Raw genomic sequence first — 18,435 nt, 5'->3', positions numbered from 1 at the left:
CATGTTGTAGGGGATATCGTACCTTCAGTCGCCTACTCAACTCAGCAATCTTTTATGTTAAACCGCCAAATAGTTCTTAAGATTTCCCGTTTAGTTAACTGCATCATCTTATTGTGACCAGTAAGTCGTAATAAACCAAAGTTTTGTAGGGGTGTATACATTAATAAAGGACAAAAAAGAAAGGTGGCTATTAGCCCGACCCAGGAGACATTATGCTGAAGGATGACGCAACTGGCGGCGATTGAAGAGCATGGTTAATCAAATAACTACCAAAACATTATAGTAAGGATATATCAATTCCCCTCCTTATGAAACAGGTAGGTATGGGTCAGTCCATCGGTACGCTTGTTTCAACTGGACCTAATGGACCTGGAGTATGTTATCCGAACTTATCAGCTTTGCTAATCCAGGCTACTTCCATGTCAGAGCTGTGGAATGTTTGCCAAGCATCCACTGAATTCGCGGTAGCGGAACACTATCAATTTGAGATTAAGGAGCAAAAAAGAGGGTTTGAAAATACTGGATAAGAAAAGAGACGAGACAACGTTCCAGACTGTTAACTAACCGTCTGACTTGTGATGCGGTTGGAAGTGTTTGAGAACGTTAGAAATGCGCGCTTATTTAAAGTTTCTGGAAGTTAAAATTGTCTGCCAACGTCTGAACCATCTGGATAGTCGAGTTCTTTCTTAGCCCTGCCTGACGGTTCATATTTAGCGGAGGTAGACTCCAACAACTGATAACTGCTTGAAGGGCAGTTACTATAAATATCGGTAACTAAAAGGGAACTTTGAGGAACCTCAGAGACGAACTCGTTCTCCGGCAGTCCACCATATGTCTACCAGGCTCGCATGCACTAACCACACCTCTGCGAACCCATTACGTCGGTTAATAAAGACACGCGCTCTCCGGCCTGTCTACCACTTACATTTGGTTTGAGGACTCGAGAGGTCCCATACAAGTCATCAAATTAGCAACTCAGGCCATCACAGCTGTTGACGCACCGATAGTTAGTGGCGAAGCGGATTATATCAGACGGGGAATGACACCTGCAGAGAACTCCGTTAGGGGGAATTCCCCTCGAACTGACCCATCCACTTCTGAGTCAGACGCCAAACCACTCCCTTAAGGCTAGACCTGTTTCCTTCGCTGCTAGAGGCAAATGCTGGGTGAGGGTGAGTTTCTTATCAGGCTTGTCAATTTTTAGTCTTCAATAAATTTCAGTCGCAACAGATAACTCCGTAAAATCCGGTGATGAAGGTATTACTCTCTCTTCCGCTTGGCCGAGACTGCACCTAAAGCATACTAATAAGTGCCCCAAGCCCAGGATCAAAGCATTACTGCAGACCCGTATGGCTAGCCCGACCGAGTGTGGGAGCCGCAGCCTAAGTCACAGACCGAGACTCAAGCGCAGTCTCAAACTCCGTTCTCAGCAGTCACCACAAGTCAGGAACTAGACGCTACCCACATGTCGCACCGCTGAGTTGTCTCACTCGCATTACTGAATCAAGAGGTCTGTCCCAAGGTTTCGGCTGCGAACAATCCAGTCGATGGTCTCGACCACTCGCGTATACAAGTCCACTTTGCAACAGCCAACTCAGTAATACAAAGCTACCTATTTATTCACAAAAAAAATATTTACCTTTACTTCGCATCACTTTTGCCCACTTATCTAGTGGATCACACAATCACCATAGCGAGTCCCCATTCATCCACAAAATAAGCACCACCCATGCACTAATCTAGGTGAAAACGCATTCCCGTCATTCATCCCCATGCAGTTTAGCTAGTGCACTCGCTGAAAGTCTCCATGATATGATGCGTTACTGGACGAATGTCTTCATGAGTCCACACACTAACCCTTTCCCACCTAATGATTAATCTACTCCGCCCATGCTCGCCGACTTCCATTCATAAGAATCAGTTGATCCTTTCCACACAAGGTGAGCACCAAAATCAAAATCCAGATTTATACCACCCGATCGGACCAGTCTCACTGAAATGAAATAGCACACGAACAGTCAACCTGCCATGTTAAGTTTAGCAATCATCACAATAAATAGGATGTAATACCTCATGTAGTAAAAATTTGGCAAAAACGAATCCCGTGTTTTTTACTAAAACTAACCGTTCCCAATACCCATTCAACTAGAAAACACGAATTACGCATAAGTGGCAATGATTTTAAAATGATAACTATTAGGACTATTCAATCTTCTGGTAGGCATTTGCGTGCAAAATTCTCAAAAAATTGCTTTTTGAACTCAAAATGACCTGAAACGACAGGCAAATAATTGCTGCTTCTGAAATATGTGTAGGAATAATGATTAGCGCGTGCAAATCACAAGTTATGAAAAGGGATAACAAAAGACTGAAAAAATATGAGACCACATTTTCGTATTTCATAAAAATAAAGAGAAGTACACAACTTTGTGGCAAAAACGAAAGAATCAGAATAACAAAATACGGAGATGAAGTGTGAATGGACAATACAAAAGACGAGTCAAACGTCGTTCGCCAATAAAGCCACGACATCAACACCAAGCTCAAAATCATCCTGCTTTCTGGACATTCACATGAAGGTGAGTAGATGAACACAAAGAAAAACAGCACACTTAATCACATGCTGCATGCAGCGAAAATTCAATTTATTATGATCTAACAGGGCAGCATGGTAAAAAGTAAAGGGAGAAAAACAGCAATTAGATTTCCTCAGTTATGCAAGCCAAGGAAACAAGGAGGTTGAAACTAACTTGTTTTGCTGATTTGCTAAAATGTGTTGACGATGAAGATTACAGGCGTCCAACGTCTTCAGGAGAGTATTTAGATTAGATTCGACCTTTGGGAAGGCGGAAATCGCACTGGAGGAAACATTTGCATCCAAAAAAGCTCAAGCTTACCTCAAGGAATTCTCCAGATCAAAGTTAACACCCTGCAACTTTTCCGCACAGACAAACGCTTTTTTCTACAAATGTTAGCAAATATGCAAACTTTACTCTCTCTTCGGCTATTTCAGGTGCGGTTTTTCGAATATGCTCCTGGATCCGGAACAGAGCAACTGACGGTTCGTTAACGAGGCTAACGACAGCATCAACACTGGTATTGTAGACTAGTAAATTAGCATGAAACAAAGAAAGATGACAGAATACTTTTCGCGCACATCTTTTTGTGAAAGGTATCAGCATCCTCACCTGACATCTAGGTAAATTTGTTGCCCAAGAAGAATAATAAGTAAAAAGGATATGGATAAACTAACAGTGAAATGTCAATTGCAGGGTTGATGCTATGCAATTTTAATTTTTAGCTATAATCAAAAAACACCAAAAGGAGAAAATGAGACCCGCAAAATATACGCACAAATCCAATGAAAGCAAGGCAAACAATTTACGCACAGCCACCCAGGAACGCGCCTCTCTACGTGATCAGGTTCAACAAGTTTATTTCATAAAACAAAAGAATTAAAGTAAAGCTAATTATTTTATAATAAGACTATTGCCGATTTTGGTCTAAAACGATTCTGTGAATTCAAATAAAAACAAAGGTTCAGTATTTAATCAAACACAGGAAGTTGGACTTGTAATTTGTTTGAGCTATTTGTATATTCAATTCTAAAAAACCAAAGTTTAAACTACCTTTTAAAGTCTTACTACATTTTTAATTGCACCCCTAAAGTTCACTCCCAAAAAGCTTTGAATTTTTAGATTTTTATACGTTTACGTAAAGTACTCTTGCCATTGTACGAACTTTCTTAAATTGAATAGGCGGATTCAAAAACCGCAATTAAGGCCTGTTACAATACACATAATGCGATAATTGTTTATCTCCCAGTTTTGGTGAGGAAACACTTGACTTGGCCACTGTACCACGCCGGGTGGGCTGGCCTTCGAGCCATGCCAGTAGTCCAAATACCTTCTCTGTGCCGAATATATCTTCTGCCCGAGTGTTATTCTCTCATTCGTCTTCAGGGAAGTCTTGGGACACCACAATACGTGCTGGCCAAGGTAAAATGTATGCTACTCTAGCACTCAAGATGTAGCCGAAGGCAAAAAAAGACAATTCTTTAGCGTAATGGGTACTACAGACGAACAGAAGTGCCTGGGGTCTACTGATGTGGTCTGAGGGCCAGACCACCCAAGGGATTTACAATGGTGGAGTGCTAAGTGGTCCACCATCAGGTACTTGAAGGCAGTTTCACTAATCCCCTTACGCAATTCTTCCGTTTCTGGAGTTTTGTCCCATTTGAAAGCTGCACTGGAGGACGACTAACCGCCACGTATGCCCATCGCTTATCCTACAAACATTAGTCTAAAGGTAAAGTCAAGTAGTCAAGGGCGGTGTTTGACATAGCTCCGTGCGGGAAGGATTTAGCGTCTATTCTTCCTTGCCACTTTTCACTCATTTCAGCGCTGCTCAGGCATTTCTGTCTCGGCTGGGTCCAGTTAGTATAGAAGTGAAGGGAGTATCGTCTGCCAGTTCCCATTTTCACACAGATATTTTAGACAGTTTGGTCCGTAACTTTTCCTTGTAGTTCACAGCTAATATCGCTTCAGTTCGTTAAGAACGATTTGCAAAATAGGAAACGTCATTTTCTGTTAGGCGTTGTCACAGATCCGCCCAACCACAGCGCATGTACCTCTTTCACCACGTCAAGGTTTATCACTGAGCAGTTGAAATCGGGATGAATGCCCCTTACGATCGCTGCCACGGGTGTAAGGCTCCAAGCCTCCCCTGAGGATGAAAGAGATAGTACTCCGGCAGTGTGTATTGTTGACCTGAAGAAGGGCATGGCTGCTACTGCCCTGGCTCGAATGCCAGGCCACCCGACGGAGGGCGGAGCCCTTAATGACCCGTCACCAAACTCGTCACCGTTATACGCAACCCTAACTTGTGCTGGAAAAGCAGAACTCTTTACCTTATTAAAGTAGGAAATTTAATAGAAGTAGTAAAAGGCGGCTACGATTGAATGTGACGGAATTTAATTCTCCGAAAACTGCGTAAATAAGGACCGCAAACGCATCATTTCCGTATTACTGTGCTGGGAAGGCGATGGGGAAGACCTCTGAGTAGTGGCGCACAAAGTGCACCCCGAGGTCAGTCTTAATGAAGTCGGCTAGGTCTTCGTAGTCCTTCCTATTCATCTCCGGCAGAATCACCGTTTTCACGCCAACTCTCTTAGCCTGCAAAAAAGTGGACGAAAGAAAGATATGTAGATCCACCTCCGCAAGTTGTTTAGCTCGGCTAAATAAGTCCTGGCCCTTTACGATGAAAGGGGTTTTATGGGGGAGGGAAGGGTGCTGATAAAGGCGTATCAGATGAATCCTTCACGGAATAGAACCTACCGCAATGACCTTCTCTTTGATTCCACCGACTGGAAGAACTTTTCCAGTGAGACTGATTTCACCAGTCATAGCCAAATCAGGACGCACAGGAAGGTTGCAGGCCAGACTAAGGAGAGCTGTAACCATAGTGATACCGGCTGAAGGACCGTCCTACACAGTGAAATAAACATTTGAGGACAGGAAGATAAAGATCAGCATGTCTTATACTTACTTCAAATGCAGTGCATTGGGAACTGAGAAATTGAAAAAAAAGAGAAGTATGAGTTAGACAATGAGAGTATCACCCAAGGACGACCAGTGAAATGTCAACAAGCTCAAATCATGAGGTAATGACCCAGTCTTTATACGAAATAATTACCGAAGTATGAATATGCAATCACCTTCGGAAAGATCCAAGAGCTAAAAAACACCGTGAATGATGGTATGGAGAAATCTCCCCCTGATAGGTAATTTTAATCCAATTTTGATCAAACAAGTAGGCCACGAGAAGGATAATGGATAGACCAAAGCTAGATCAGGACCCAGACAAGGACTTTGTGAACGAATCTTGGCGATGGTGAGTTGAAGGAGGCAACTGATACATTTATTCATTCGTTTCAAACTGACTAATCACTACCAACAAAAACTCGGACAATTTTAATCGGATTTCTGGCAGCAGAAAAATATAAGGGGCCAAAACAAACCTTGGGAGTCGCTCCTTGAGGTACGTGTAGATGGATTTTTGCATCTCGAAGAAATCTATGTGCATGAGATGTTGTGGTTGTAGAATTCTCCAGTCGTTGACGAATTACTTCGTCAGAAACTACAAAATTACTGGCAAAGGTATGCGCGATTGCAACCGACTCCTTCATTACATCACCGAGGTGACCGGTCAGTTGAAGACTTCCTACCAAATGAGGAATGTAACTACTTAAATAGTATAAGCGTCCTCAGCTCTACCACAAAAGACGAAATTTAAAGATGTTGACAGTACCAATACAGAGTAAGGAGAAGACGCTGACATAAAAATACTGACTACTCAGGCACAAAACTCTGCATATATACCTTTTATGCTGTCATTTGCGGCGTCACCACTGCTCGAACTATTCGACAGTGGTTCCTTGTTGGTGCATTCAATGAACAGGACAGATCCACCCATAGCCGTCCACGCAAGACCCATAACAACTCCAGGCGGTGTTACAGGAGGATAAAGCCGATCTGTTATCCAAATAGGCTGGCCCACAAAAGAGGAAAGATTGTCATCGTCCACTTTCAGCGGCGTCTCTGCATCACCGTTGACGATTTTGTAGGCAGCTTTGCGAAGCACCTGAAAGAGGGGAAGGTATGCTGCAATTTCAGGAAAGTCTTTTTCGTCAGAGACTCTTATTTTTTTGGCTTAACTCCCTGCCCTTCTCGATGTGGAGAAGTAACCACTGGGCGCGCAGAGGATGATGTACTGAGTTAAACAATGTTATTTGGGTTTACTTTCTACACCACCGCAAGTCTGATTTCTTGAGTGACAAGAGGCTCCACAACCAATCTCCCAACCCATCCGTAAGCTAGTGACGAACCGCTGTAAAGGCAGTAGTGTCGTTGTACGCAGGTAGCAGAAACTACACAGGCTTTATCGGAGGTTGATAATATTTTATCCAACTAGAAATAAATGCCCAGGCCATTTTGTTTCAAATATCTAGAACAGGTAAACATACCTTTTCAATATGTTTTTGCAGATTTCGCACACCAGATTCTCGACAATACTGCCTAATTAGACGTTGCAATGCTCCGTCTGTTATTTTCACTTGTTCTGTCGACAGTCCCGACGACTTAGCGGCTTGTGGAAGTAGGTATTGCTAAGATGGAAAAGGAGAGAAAATTTGTGGCACCGACTGCCCTGTCAATAAACAATTTAATTCATATTGTAGAGAATACCTGAGCTATGGCCATCTTCTCCTCAGCTACGTAGCCGGCCACCTCAATAAGCTCCATTCGATCTCTCAGGGGTTCCGGGATCGCTTCCACCTGATTGGCTGTTGTGATGAAGAGAACACGACTCAAATCAACTGTGACGTCTAGGTAGTGGTCGAGGAAATTGGCATTTTGTTCGGGATCTAGGAGTTCCAGAAGCGCGGAGGCGGGGTCACCTTGCCAACCGCGGCCGAGTTTATCGATCTGAGAGGTGGAAGAAATGGGATGAAAGATGCTGGCGAAGTAGACATGAATAGGCGGGACAATGGGTTGAACTGGGTACTACTGAAAGCGTTAGCGAGTAGACTTGGTCACTTCGTTTGAAGTTTATCAAGCAAAAAATGAAAAATGAAATTGCGGAGAAGCTGTAAAGTAAGGCGTGCAGCCCCTACTTTTACGGACAACGTTCCTCACCCCTTGTAAAAGCGTGATTTACAAACAGAACTTCACTTTTGTGGCTAAAAGACAACACAACGTCAGGTATAGGAATGGAGATGCTCAGTTCTCGAATTTACGTGAAGTAATTTCAACTGATTCCTATTGAAAGGAAGGGTGATAATGCTACTTGATAGGGAAAGAAAGTTAAAAAGCACACTAACAAGTCAGCCAACTAGCTGGCAAAAGTAATGACTACCCAAGCTGACAGCACTTAAATAGGGAGAAATAACAAGTTTATTAACCCAGCATTGTGAAACGGAACTCACTTCATCAATCAAAATGAGTGGATTCTCGGTTCGTGTTTTTTTCAAACACTGGATGATCTTGCCAGGCATTGCACCCACATAGGTTCGTCGATGACCCTTGATTTCCGAGACATCGGACATACCGCCAACGGAGAAGCGAAAATACTTGAAAAAAAAGAAGTCGGAGAATGCAGATTTAGCAAGGACGCTACTAGATATGTGACAAGATGTTACAAGGGGATTTCAAATCAAATGCAAACGGCTTGAAATCAACGCAAAGATTATGGTAGTCCATTTGGACTAGATGAATAAACTTACAAACGGGAAGGATAAATCAAAACAATAGCGTCTAGGCAGATAGGTGGATCTGGAGGAGACCAATGAGGATTGAATTGAAAGACTCAAGCCAAATTTTACTTCAAATAAAGATAATAGAGTAGTGCTAGGATTTACCTTCCTATTAAGAGCCCTAGCTATGGATCTGGCGATACTGGTTTTGCCTGTTCCTGGAGGACCATGGAAACAGATGATCTTGCCTTGAGTGGTTCCCTTCAGTTGGCTCACAGCAATGAACTCCTGCAACAAGAAGAAGATTTAGAGTCACCTACTATGAACGATCCAGTAGAGCTGAAGAATTGCTATCATCACACTCAAAAGGCTAAATTATATTTATCTTTTGGAAAAATGTTTGAGTCAATCATAATTAACCCTCGCCGATCCATTTTCGACAGAGAAAAAACACATCCGTTTGAATACTAAAATAGAAGGAAACACTGATCGAAGTATTTGCAAAAATGAGTATGTACACAAAAATCATGAACCTAACAATTTGAACTTCAGCCCCATGAGCACTTCGACAACCGAAATTTGCACACAAAGTAACACGCGTGCCACCACAACCTCCGAGGGGAATCGACCATCACAAGACAGTAATCGCCATTAAACACTTTTATCTTATCCAGCCTCTGCCTTGAGACAGTGAAGAAAAACACACGATTAATTCCAAACCATGAAGACCATGCGTGATATTTTGTCGTATATCCAACTAACGCCCGTGCGAGAAAGGATAATGTGCAAGCACAGTTGCCATAAATTGAGGGAGACCATCTGTCACAAATACGTGACAGTAAGGGAAACGCGTTTACTTACGCAATTTGAAAAGTAGAGCAATTGCTAAATGTCCGGTAAAAAGCGAGAAAACAGGGAAGTAAAAAACAAACTGGTGTATTATAAAAAATGAGAGTTACGTCCATCCTGGCGTGACTTATGTGGGTACTAGTATCGTAAATCGAAAATGGGCAAGTTTCCGGAGTTACCCATCCACAAAAACCAAGACTTTCAACAGCTAATACATGAAGTGCCCTAAAGATAAAAGTCGAGCAAAATGTCCAAATTATTAACCAAAACTATGCGAGGTTGTGAACTCACAAGAATGCGTTTCTTGACATCATCCAATCCATAGTGATCCTCATCCAAGACAACGCGTGCACGAGCCAAGTCAAGATTTTCCTCGCTTGTTAGACCCCAGGGCAAACTTGTCAGCCAGTCTAGGTAATTTCGTGTAACGCTGCGAGGAATAAAGCAAGTAGACATGAGATGCTCAAACTCCTGAAGTGAGCATTCTGAATGATTTGAATATTACTTGAACTCCGAGGAGTGATTATCCAAAACGCCCAGTTTGTTCAGTTCTTCCTCAATAACTTCACCCACCGCCTGCGGAACAGTTAGATCCTACAAAAGAGATATATACCCCTAACGTTCAAAAAAGAGTAAACAGGTTTTGCAATCTATGTATTATTTCACTTACTGCGAGACGAGCCCTAAACTTCTCTGCAATGGCCTCTTTGTCGTCCTTTTCCAGACCCAGTTCTCGTTTAATCACTTTCAACTGTTCGTTCAACATGTACTTCCGGTGCTGGGCTTTCACCTTCTCTTCCACCTCCTGTCCAATCTGCTGCTGGAGACGACCCAGCTCAAGCTCCTTTTTGACCAGGCTGAGAGCTAACCGAAGGCGCTCTGGTATCCGAGTCTCCTCTAGCACAGCTTGTAGCTCGGCTGGCTCTGCAGCTGCCGTTATTGCTGCGCCTGGAACGGAATAACACTTGGTCACTATACGTAGGACATACTCTTAATAGGCGACTGTAACTATTTGAATTGGTGTATGTTCATACTACTTATAGTGAGACTGAATAAATGTAAAGGTACTATTTTAATGTGAGGTAAAAATTATGGGGGTAACTGAAAATACATTAAGTATCCAGCTCAGCGGACAACTATTTCCAGCGCCTGCAGTGCCAAGAGTTGTTAAAACAATGTCAGGTGCTCATTATAGCAGATAAATACTAAGATCTTTGGAATAGGTGATAGAAGTCATCCACGCGTCCAGAATTCCAAGACTTTTTAAGCTAGCAAGATCACCAAAGCGCTACTAAAAAGCCCCGACCCGGTAGACAACCTATCTTAACACCTACAATTGGCCTACCATGAACTCTAAAAAGATCGGCAATTATACTACTTATCATGCATTTTGGTAAAGCCAACTTGAGAAGGCAGATTAACGTCAAAAATATACTGTAGTCAACATATGCTGTGCTGGCTCTAACCTTTCCATGGGTATGAGAAAAAAACAAATTTTATGTCTACACATCTTATGACCTCGTCAGAAGCCAACACAAGGGATGCGTTAGTGGTAGTAGAAAGTGAACACACGCCAAGAGCGCAACGATTCCAATCTCATCGGTTGGATACCACGTCAAAAGGTCATGCAAGGAGTGCATCTACTGTACATCTCCCGAATACCCACGTTTCAAGTCCTGCCAAATGAACAGTGATGGGGAATACTGCACTGATTTGAAGGAGTCCGAACCATGAAGTTGTGGTGATGATGCATCTACACCTTGTGAGAAGTCAAATGTACAATATTCTAGTCGACAGTTGAAGAGCGGAAAAATGACTGAGGTACGAAATGTGTTTCCGTGGGTAGGTAATAGTTAGTGAACATTTTTCGCTGCAATCCGCCACCAGAACATAAGAAGTCTATGATATATGTGCGGCTAGAACGTCGAGGTCGGAAATCCTTCCGTAGTGGTAGAAAATCATCGTGGAATCACCGCTTTTGCCCCTACAACGATTGTGTCCGAAGTAGAAGGATAATCACGAGGAGCGCCTAGGCCACGTTAAAAAATGGAGCAACAAACGTAGCATGCATCCTCTATGCTACTACCTAATTCCGATTTCAGCAGGAGACCTACCAAAATCGCATAAGCTGAGCCAGCTGCCAAAACAAACACTCTGGATTTAAGCAAATCCTAAGAAAATGAGCAAATTCGGCGATTGTAGGATAAATGAAAGCCACTTAACGCTCCTATTTTGTTATGTGGCATGATAAAGCAGTTAAAAAAAATAAAGCGCTCTTCAAACACTAATCAATTTAGAAAAGTTAAGTCACTACCTAATATGGACAGCAAAAAGGGACACATCAAGAGCGCCCAGGTAGATAACGGAGGGGCAATACTTGTTTCCTACTCAGGTGCATGTAAAGACAACAAAACACCGAAGTCCGATAGCGTCGCGGCAGTGCAAGCACTCGGTCCTGCGGACGAAAAGTAAATATCTCTACAGCCGCCTAAGGGCTAATGCAACAGACAACCTTACGCGATAACCAAGACAAGTGACAGAATTGTGCCTCTTTTTTCAGATTTAAGCAGCAGTTAGGAATTCGAAATAGTCGCGAATGTTGGGGAACACGAACAAATAGCCTCCAAGCTGCTACTTAATTCGGACCTCAGTAGAGTACCCACCAAGATCACTGAGGTAGACGGGGTTATCCACCACACGTTGACCGACTTGAAGCATTGCCAATACATTTTCTCTAAGAGAAGAAGACATAAAAAGGCATTAAACAGGAGCAAAAAATTTAGTTACAAACACCAAAATAGTTATTCACCGGTAGATTGGGTTAAGGTTGATAATATCCCGAATAGTTTTAACAATCTCTGCACTCAACGCCTTGATCTCCTGAGTATTTTCATAAGGCTCGTTGTAGACGTTGATTGTCTCCACCATAAGAGGGTTTCCCGGTGACGAAGACTTTTGCTTATCGCTCCCATCGTTCTGGCTCTCTTCCTCAGACAAAAGCGAGGCCGATTCTGGCGTAGAAGCAGACGTCTCCTCCCTTTCTACCTCCTTCACAGGGGGAATCTCTTCTGCAGCCAGACCAGCCATATGTGCTGCTTTGCGAACACGACGAAACAGGCCATTGCGCTTATTTCCTGGGTGAATAAAGGAGAGATCTGATCGTTATCTTGGCAAATACATGGAAGCATGTAGTTCTGCAATCAAGTTACCAGTCCTTCCGAACGTCAACAGTAAATCTGCTTTCAGACTGACAGTGGCTTCAAACAAGAACCCAGCTGGTACATTCTTTGCAGTGCGGCGTAATACGTCAAGTAATTTTCACGCACTACTTCCATTAGAGCTTTAAGGAAGCCTTAAACGTCTAATGGGACAGACTGATAGCAATAGCAATACAATAAATACCGTGAATGGCTAAATCTGTCGAAACCCACCATAAAAGGCCCCCCTTGGCTTCATGTACTGCACAAGAGTCAGTAAAGAAAAAGGACTGTCATTACAAAAATCTTGATTTCAAAGTCCGAACACAATACCTCCTCATGTTTCAAGAAAATATAAAGCATCCATGTAGCTGACCAGCAACAAATAAAGCAGCCGCATGGAAAGAACTAACGGAAGCAAATCCAAATCCTTGAGAGACAACTCAGACTTTTTACATCATTGGAAAAGATTACTATGAACACAAATCCCACTAAAGAGCGAATGATAATTTTTAGGTAGTAGAAGCAGAATATCACCCACCCTGTGACACTCATTAGAAAGAGGTGTCAGAGCCAAATCCACTACCACAGTTCAGATGATTACGTTCTCATCTGACAACATTCATTGTTGTCTTTCCATCGACTCTAATTGAGAATATCGCACGTCTCAACACATCGCCCTGCAACAGGCTTTGCCGAAACAAACACAAACTCATGCAACACACGTCTCACATTTGTGACATGTGAGCCCACATCACGTAATCTGCAAATCATCATTGACATTAACGGCGAGAGGTTAAGCAATATGAAGAAGTACGGTTTGCAAACGGCCAATATGGTAAGCACGCCCCGCAAACAGCCACAGGATGACAGAAACAAGGGAATTCCAAGGTATTATCGCTGTTCACACTTGCTCATTTACTAAAGCAGGATTATAACCATATGGATGACTGAGTAACGTAAGCAAGTGAAGGTCACAAACCAATTCTACTAAAATTTACTACGTTAAATAGGCTTCCGTTTCATTATGATGCAAATGCATCATATTATCTCGGTGAAGTGCGGTACTGTGAATATCAGTGGCTGAGCGCACGGACAGGTAGGCTGGACTTCAATCCACTCTGTATTAAATTCGATTAATCAGTACGACCGCACTCTGCAATGGATCAAAGTGTGAGGAGGTGAGCATGTAAACAAGGTGCGATTGATATTCTGCGAGAAAACAGTAAATCATACTTTGCATAAAGGAAGTGAAGCGCCAAAAATGGCCACAAATTCATCACATAATAATAGAGTTGCGTCCCCTTTTAGAGACAGAAGTCAGATAATGCTAAACAAGGGCAAACGAAGGCGCAATAGCCTGAAATGGGAACAACACAAGCTTACAATATCGGCCGACCAGCCAGCGACAAACCCGACGGTCGGCCTAAGTGGGTGACATAGAAAATGAGCAACAAAAACATCAGCCTTGATAAGACCAATGTTTTTAAGTCGATACTTTTCAATGCAAATAATAATAATAATAAAGTGAAAGCTAGTGAATAACTCACTCGGTTTTTCGTCACTTGACATCGAAGCAACATTAGCATCAGCCGCAACGTCAGGAACCGCTTTCACGATTTGGATCCTACAAATTCCAAGAGGGGGGTTCTTTAGGAAATAGGTGGAAACTAGTTATGTACTGACGCAATCACACCCACCTGCGGTGACCAATCACGAGCATGCGAATCTTTGTGCCCGTATCATCCCACTCAGGTATTTGAACGAATGTTCCAACTCGATAGAGTTCGTCCAAGCTTTTGACCACATCAGAAGTGCTACAGTTTATTATTGAAAATGGGTATGAGAGTTCAATAACAGACTAGCATGAAAACGATGAATATTATGGACAAAACAATAGCCGAACTAACTCGGACGGATTTTTCTTTAGAAACACGCCAGCGTAGGGCAGGTTAAACTTCATCTTGCGGCGAATGAGTTCCATCAATGACTGGTCAGTAATCTCCAACATCTTTACAAATTTGGGAAACAAGGGAGGTCCAGTAATTGAGATGATGGGAACACAGGGAAAGATTTCGGGAACATTCTGAGTGGAAAGTGCAAAAGGGTGCTGCGGGGGCATGCCCGACGAATGGCTGTCAGTTGGACTCGCACCACTATCTGACCCTGAAGGAGCGTCAGGTGGCTTCTCGTTGCTTGTGGAGGAAAAACGATAGCAGAAACCTGCTTTGGCCTACCAAAATAAGCCATAATTAATAAATCAACCTTTTGTCGGAGCGCAAGCTCATATTTCGCTAACCTGTGGGATTTTACGAAGATGAAGAACGGGAAAAGATACATTTGACAAATATCGGCCGTTAAATAATGCTTGATTAAGAGTTGGCCCACGAGCAATCAAAAAAAGTCTTTCAATAGTTAAAGGACGTGTTAATCTAGAGAGCATTCCAAACGACATGGGTAGCCTGAGAACGCGGATTAAAGAATCACAGGCTAGACAACAAGTCTATCCCTTTATGACCTTAGCTCAGCAAAAATACATTTTGAAGTAGTTTGACAATAAAGATTCCGCATAAAAACTCTTTTTAAAAGACGTTTCTAAAACAAAAATTTAAACAAATAAAAACTAACTAGAGATAAAGTCAACTTCAATGGTCACGTAAATAAAACGAGAAACAAACGCTTACAGTTTTTAAAATACTGAAGATTTTGCTGGCAATTTGCTACTTAAATGCAGCAATTTAAAAAGCTGTTTGATGCTTTTTTGATCACAATGCAAAGACTAGTTGGGTTAAAAAGGTAAATTGACCTTCTTCACATTAAATACACTTTTAGGGCGTTTTTGAAATCATGTACTATTTTATGGCTTCCAACCATCTGTTCTCACACGCTATTTACTGAGCGAAATGACCACTACTTTGGCGATTCACCAGCCTGATTATAAGATATGAAAATTGTTTCTAGGCCTTGCAAGATAAGCTCCACTAGACCACCTGCCTCACCTCTGGTAGCAAATAAACAATGACAAATTTAGTGTTTAAGCCTCATGTCAGCCATTTTACTCACATCCGTCTGAGCCGCAGGGAAATGTTGATCACGAAAATATGAAAGTAAGATATTCAATGCGGAATGCAGTCATTGCTTTTCTGTCTTTGCAACAACACAGTAAAATTATGACGGCGAAAGCAGGAAGGGCAGGTTTATTCGCTTTAGCTTTATAAATGGCAAGCTACTGCATTCAAACATTTGTATAAACGTTAGTTTCATTGCTGATTGACAATCATCTGCTCCATCGCCACTTATCACATGTCCTTAATTTTGATCATTTCATCGCTATTTCAGCATAGCTTTAAGTTTAAAACAATCCTGTGAAAATTCCACATGGAGCAGATCTAGAGGTAGATACATGTTTTGTAAACGGCAAAACTCGATAACCGGCAGTGGGGCAGAGAAGGGCGAGGGGGCTACAGGAGGTGGCACAGTCAAATGATGTCTCGTCCGATGTTCACAAGGCCCTGGTCAATCTGACAACTGCTTGATTTGACCACTGCATCAGTCTTGTACAATAAGATAGAATAGATGCTGCACTTTATGCACATCGTGAGATCACCACCACGGGTGCCTTGAAGCCTAGTCTTCAGGGGCAGCACCTCGATAGGTGAACAAACGGAGGAATTGTATCGACGTTAATTGCCTTCATTTAAGGCAGTGCAAGTTTCCTCACCGCATATGAATGGAGACAGTTTAATTTGTCTTTGGACAGCCTTTCAGTGGGCCAATGTGGTGAATTAATAACTTCCAATCTAGGCGTTTCCAAACAGAAACATCATGCGAGGAAGGCATTTTCAGCATTTGCTAGACCATCAGTGATACTATACTCGCTTTGTCGCATAGTGGTCCCCAACACGTGATGAAGTGCGTGTGATTGACCAAGCAATTTGTTAGTAAAGTAGTCTTCTTCCCAAAAAATGCATTTCTCGTGCTATCGAGCTGTCACAATATGCGTCTGTTGTGTTGTTGTCTGCCGACTTCCACGAGACAAGCTTAGGGATTGGGGTGCGCAACATAATACTTGTCCCGTCTACCACCAAGCTAAATGTGGGTAGGGTGGAAATGGAACGGGTCCTTAGCCACATAAGAGATGTCCACCCTGTCAAATTAGATGATCTCCTTCCCAAGTTCATCTTGCAAATTTTTCTCCTTAGCAGTAAGTCATTGCTTCCTCTACTTCAAGCTAATAAATACTGTGCAATCACTTAATCGCTTTCACTCAGCAATCGCCCATTACCCACTTCAAAATCAAACGAGAACGTTCACTTACTCCCAGCTATTTTCTACACATGCAGAAAGTGTTAGTTTAGGTCATTTGTAAGGCATATATGCACAAGCGGTCAAACTGCCTCGTCTTATGACATCACAGTGGAAAGGAGAGTTGCATCAAACATCCGACGTCATCAACTTTATGTGTTCACGTGACCTCACCACCTGACGGAGTCTAGACTTGCGTACTTTGTTGAAGCATCTCCCCACATCACTGGAACCTCATCGGTGATTAAAAGCGCATTTGAAACAAAGGAAAGGAGAATGGCTTGATGTAGCGCTGCGAAGCAGAAGACGCATCATTGAAAAACTTGCTCAGGAGCATAGAAGAGTATGTGATTGGAAAAACATATTGAAAACTCGAATCACTTAATTCAGTCATAATCTACCCTTGCACAAATGTTTTTTCGTACCTAATTCCTGTCGCGTCTAGGTAACTTTACTCCTCATTACATCTGTATCAATGTGAAAAGAACACGAAAATAAATAGTTTTATGTCACTCAGTAAGAGTGTTTCGACATGTTGTCATTGCAAAAATTAAAGGCTTCTCTAGTTCTGAGACTCACCTTACCATTTAGTACAGCATGTGCTGTGGCCACTTGCGGTGGGGTAACATAACCTGCTAAACGAATGTGTTTGACGAGTTGGTTCTGCTTTAAATGCTAATATGCCTCATGGCATTCAAGTAGCTTGATGATAGACTTTATTTCGCTTCCGAAAACCACGAAGATCATGAAAGCTATGCCAGGGCGTCCCGACCGCGTTTGCATATGGTAAAAGCTGTGGAGTTGTCTCAATTTTCTCTAATTATCCTAAGCGCCCAAAATGCATTGCTGGTAAATTATTTGTCCTTCAACTGACTTATAACTGGTGTGGGTCATTCAGTTGGCTTTGGCATGGAAAAGCATAAAAAGACTACTTTGAGCAATCTGCCTGCAACGACTCACAAATTACTTCAAACAATATAAAAAGAGGGGAAAGCAGGATTCAGTTGCCAATCAATTTATTTATAAAGGGAGTTAAAAAGTAATTATGAAGTGTTAGATTGGGACTGAAGTCGAAATGATAGGAGAACTGGAGCAAACAAGGGAAAATATTGTCAACAGGCATGAAAAGCGGCAAATCAACGAAGAAGAGTTTAGAATACATGGCATTCCATGTGGCCCTTGGGTTCTCCTTACATTAACTTGTTCAAGAGCATCAGCATCGACAGCACTGCAAAGACGACTAAAATGGAAACAAACAATGCTACAGCATGGAGGCTGGGTAAGCCGAAACTGAGATTGCCTAACTTATTTTGGCTTTCCTAAGGCACGCCACGTTGTCGGTTTAAACGCTCTAATCAAGGAGTGGTAAAACTCTGGGCAGACTACTGATAAATAGATGAAATGTGGGTAAGGAGAAAATACGAGTGCTTATCTCCCATCCATCAGAGACGTTACCATAATTCAGACGTGATGACTAATTAACAGTGGCTTGACTCCAACAAAATAATCAGTTATCGAAAGCACTCAGTAAACAACAAACCATCACCATCATCCTTGCCGTAAACATCATCACGGCTTCTAGGTGACCTCACCAAATGGATAAACAACTTACGCCTCAAAGTGTAGGCTATTTCACGTCCTGGCAGATGGAAATAAGCAGAGAGATTAGTCGGATGATTACAACATACTAGACGAATAAATTTTGCCGCTTTAAAGAAATGTGTTAGGATGGTGAATGTGACTACACTTTAGAGATGGCTATTTCCATCAGGTCTAATCAGTTACAAATACAGTGGAATGCGCGCTTACCCGAAGATGTTGTGGAAGCTGGTA

General features: G+C 42.3%; 3 protein-coding genes across 3 annotated transcripts in view; all 3 read right to left on the bottom strand. All coding sequences in view use genetic code 11, as the record gives it.

The window, feature by feature from the left end:
• Window positions 1–2,500: 2,500 nt before the first annotated feature.
• On the bottom strand, window positions 2,501–3,195 carry EGR_05417 (hypothetical protein; the record flags this gene model as incomplete). Its single annotated transcript, XM_024494666.1, has 5 exons — window positions 2,501–2,561; window positions 2,751–2,858; window positions 2,898–2,962; window positions 2,994–3,106; window positions 3,147–3,195. The coding sequence occupies 5 exons, from the start codon at window positions 3,193–3,195 to the stop codon at window positions 2,501–2,503; spliced, it is 396 nt and encodes a 131-aa protein (XP_024350851.1).
• Window positions 3,196–5,024: 1,829 nt separating this feature from the next.
• On the bottom strand, window positions 5,025–14,740 carry EGR_05416 (Lon protease; the record flags this gene model as incomplete). The annotated part of the gene is made up of 17 exons (XM_024494665.1): window positions 5,025–5,174; window positions 5,337–5,486; window positions 6,020–6,222; window positions 6,381–6,642; window positions 7,025–7,165; window positions 7,245–7,484; window positions 7,985–8,128; window positions 8,417–8,539; window positions 9,392–9,530; window positions 9,606–9,694; window positions 9,771–10,048; window positions 11,764–11,834; window positions 11,910–12,234; window positions 13,848–13,924; window positions 13,998–14,114; window positions 14,208–14,530; window positions 14,597–14,740. The coding sequence occupies 17 exons, from the start codon at window positions 14,738–14,740 to the stop codon at window positions 5,025–5,027; spliced, it is 2,976 nt and encodes a 991-aa protein (XP_024350850.1).
• Window positions 14,741–17,655: 2,915 nt separating this feature from the next.
• Window positions 17,656–18,435, bottom strand: part of EGR_05415 (hypothetical protein) — a gene marked incomplete at both ends in the record, with an annotated part of 1,512 nt that continues 732 nt past the window's right edge. Inside the window, one exon of the mRNA XM_024494664.1 lies at window positions 17,656–17,842. Within this exon, the coding sequence (XP_024350849.1) occupies window positions 17,656–17,842 (187 nt within the window). The remainder of the gene's footprint in view (window positions 17,843–18,435) is intronic.

Source organism: Echinococcus granulosus (genome assembly GCF_000524195.1).
Source record: "Echinococcus granulosus chromosome Unknown EG_S00040, whole genome shotgun sequence".
Lineage (NCBI taxonomy): Eukaryota > Metazoa > Platyhelminthes > Cestoda > Cyclophyllidea > Taeniidae > Echinococcus > Echinococcus granulosus.
The sequence above is the reverse complement of the archived record's forward strand: the minus strand, read 5'-3'. Positions and strand labels throughout refer to the sequence as shown.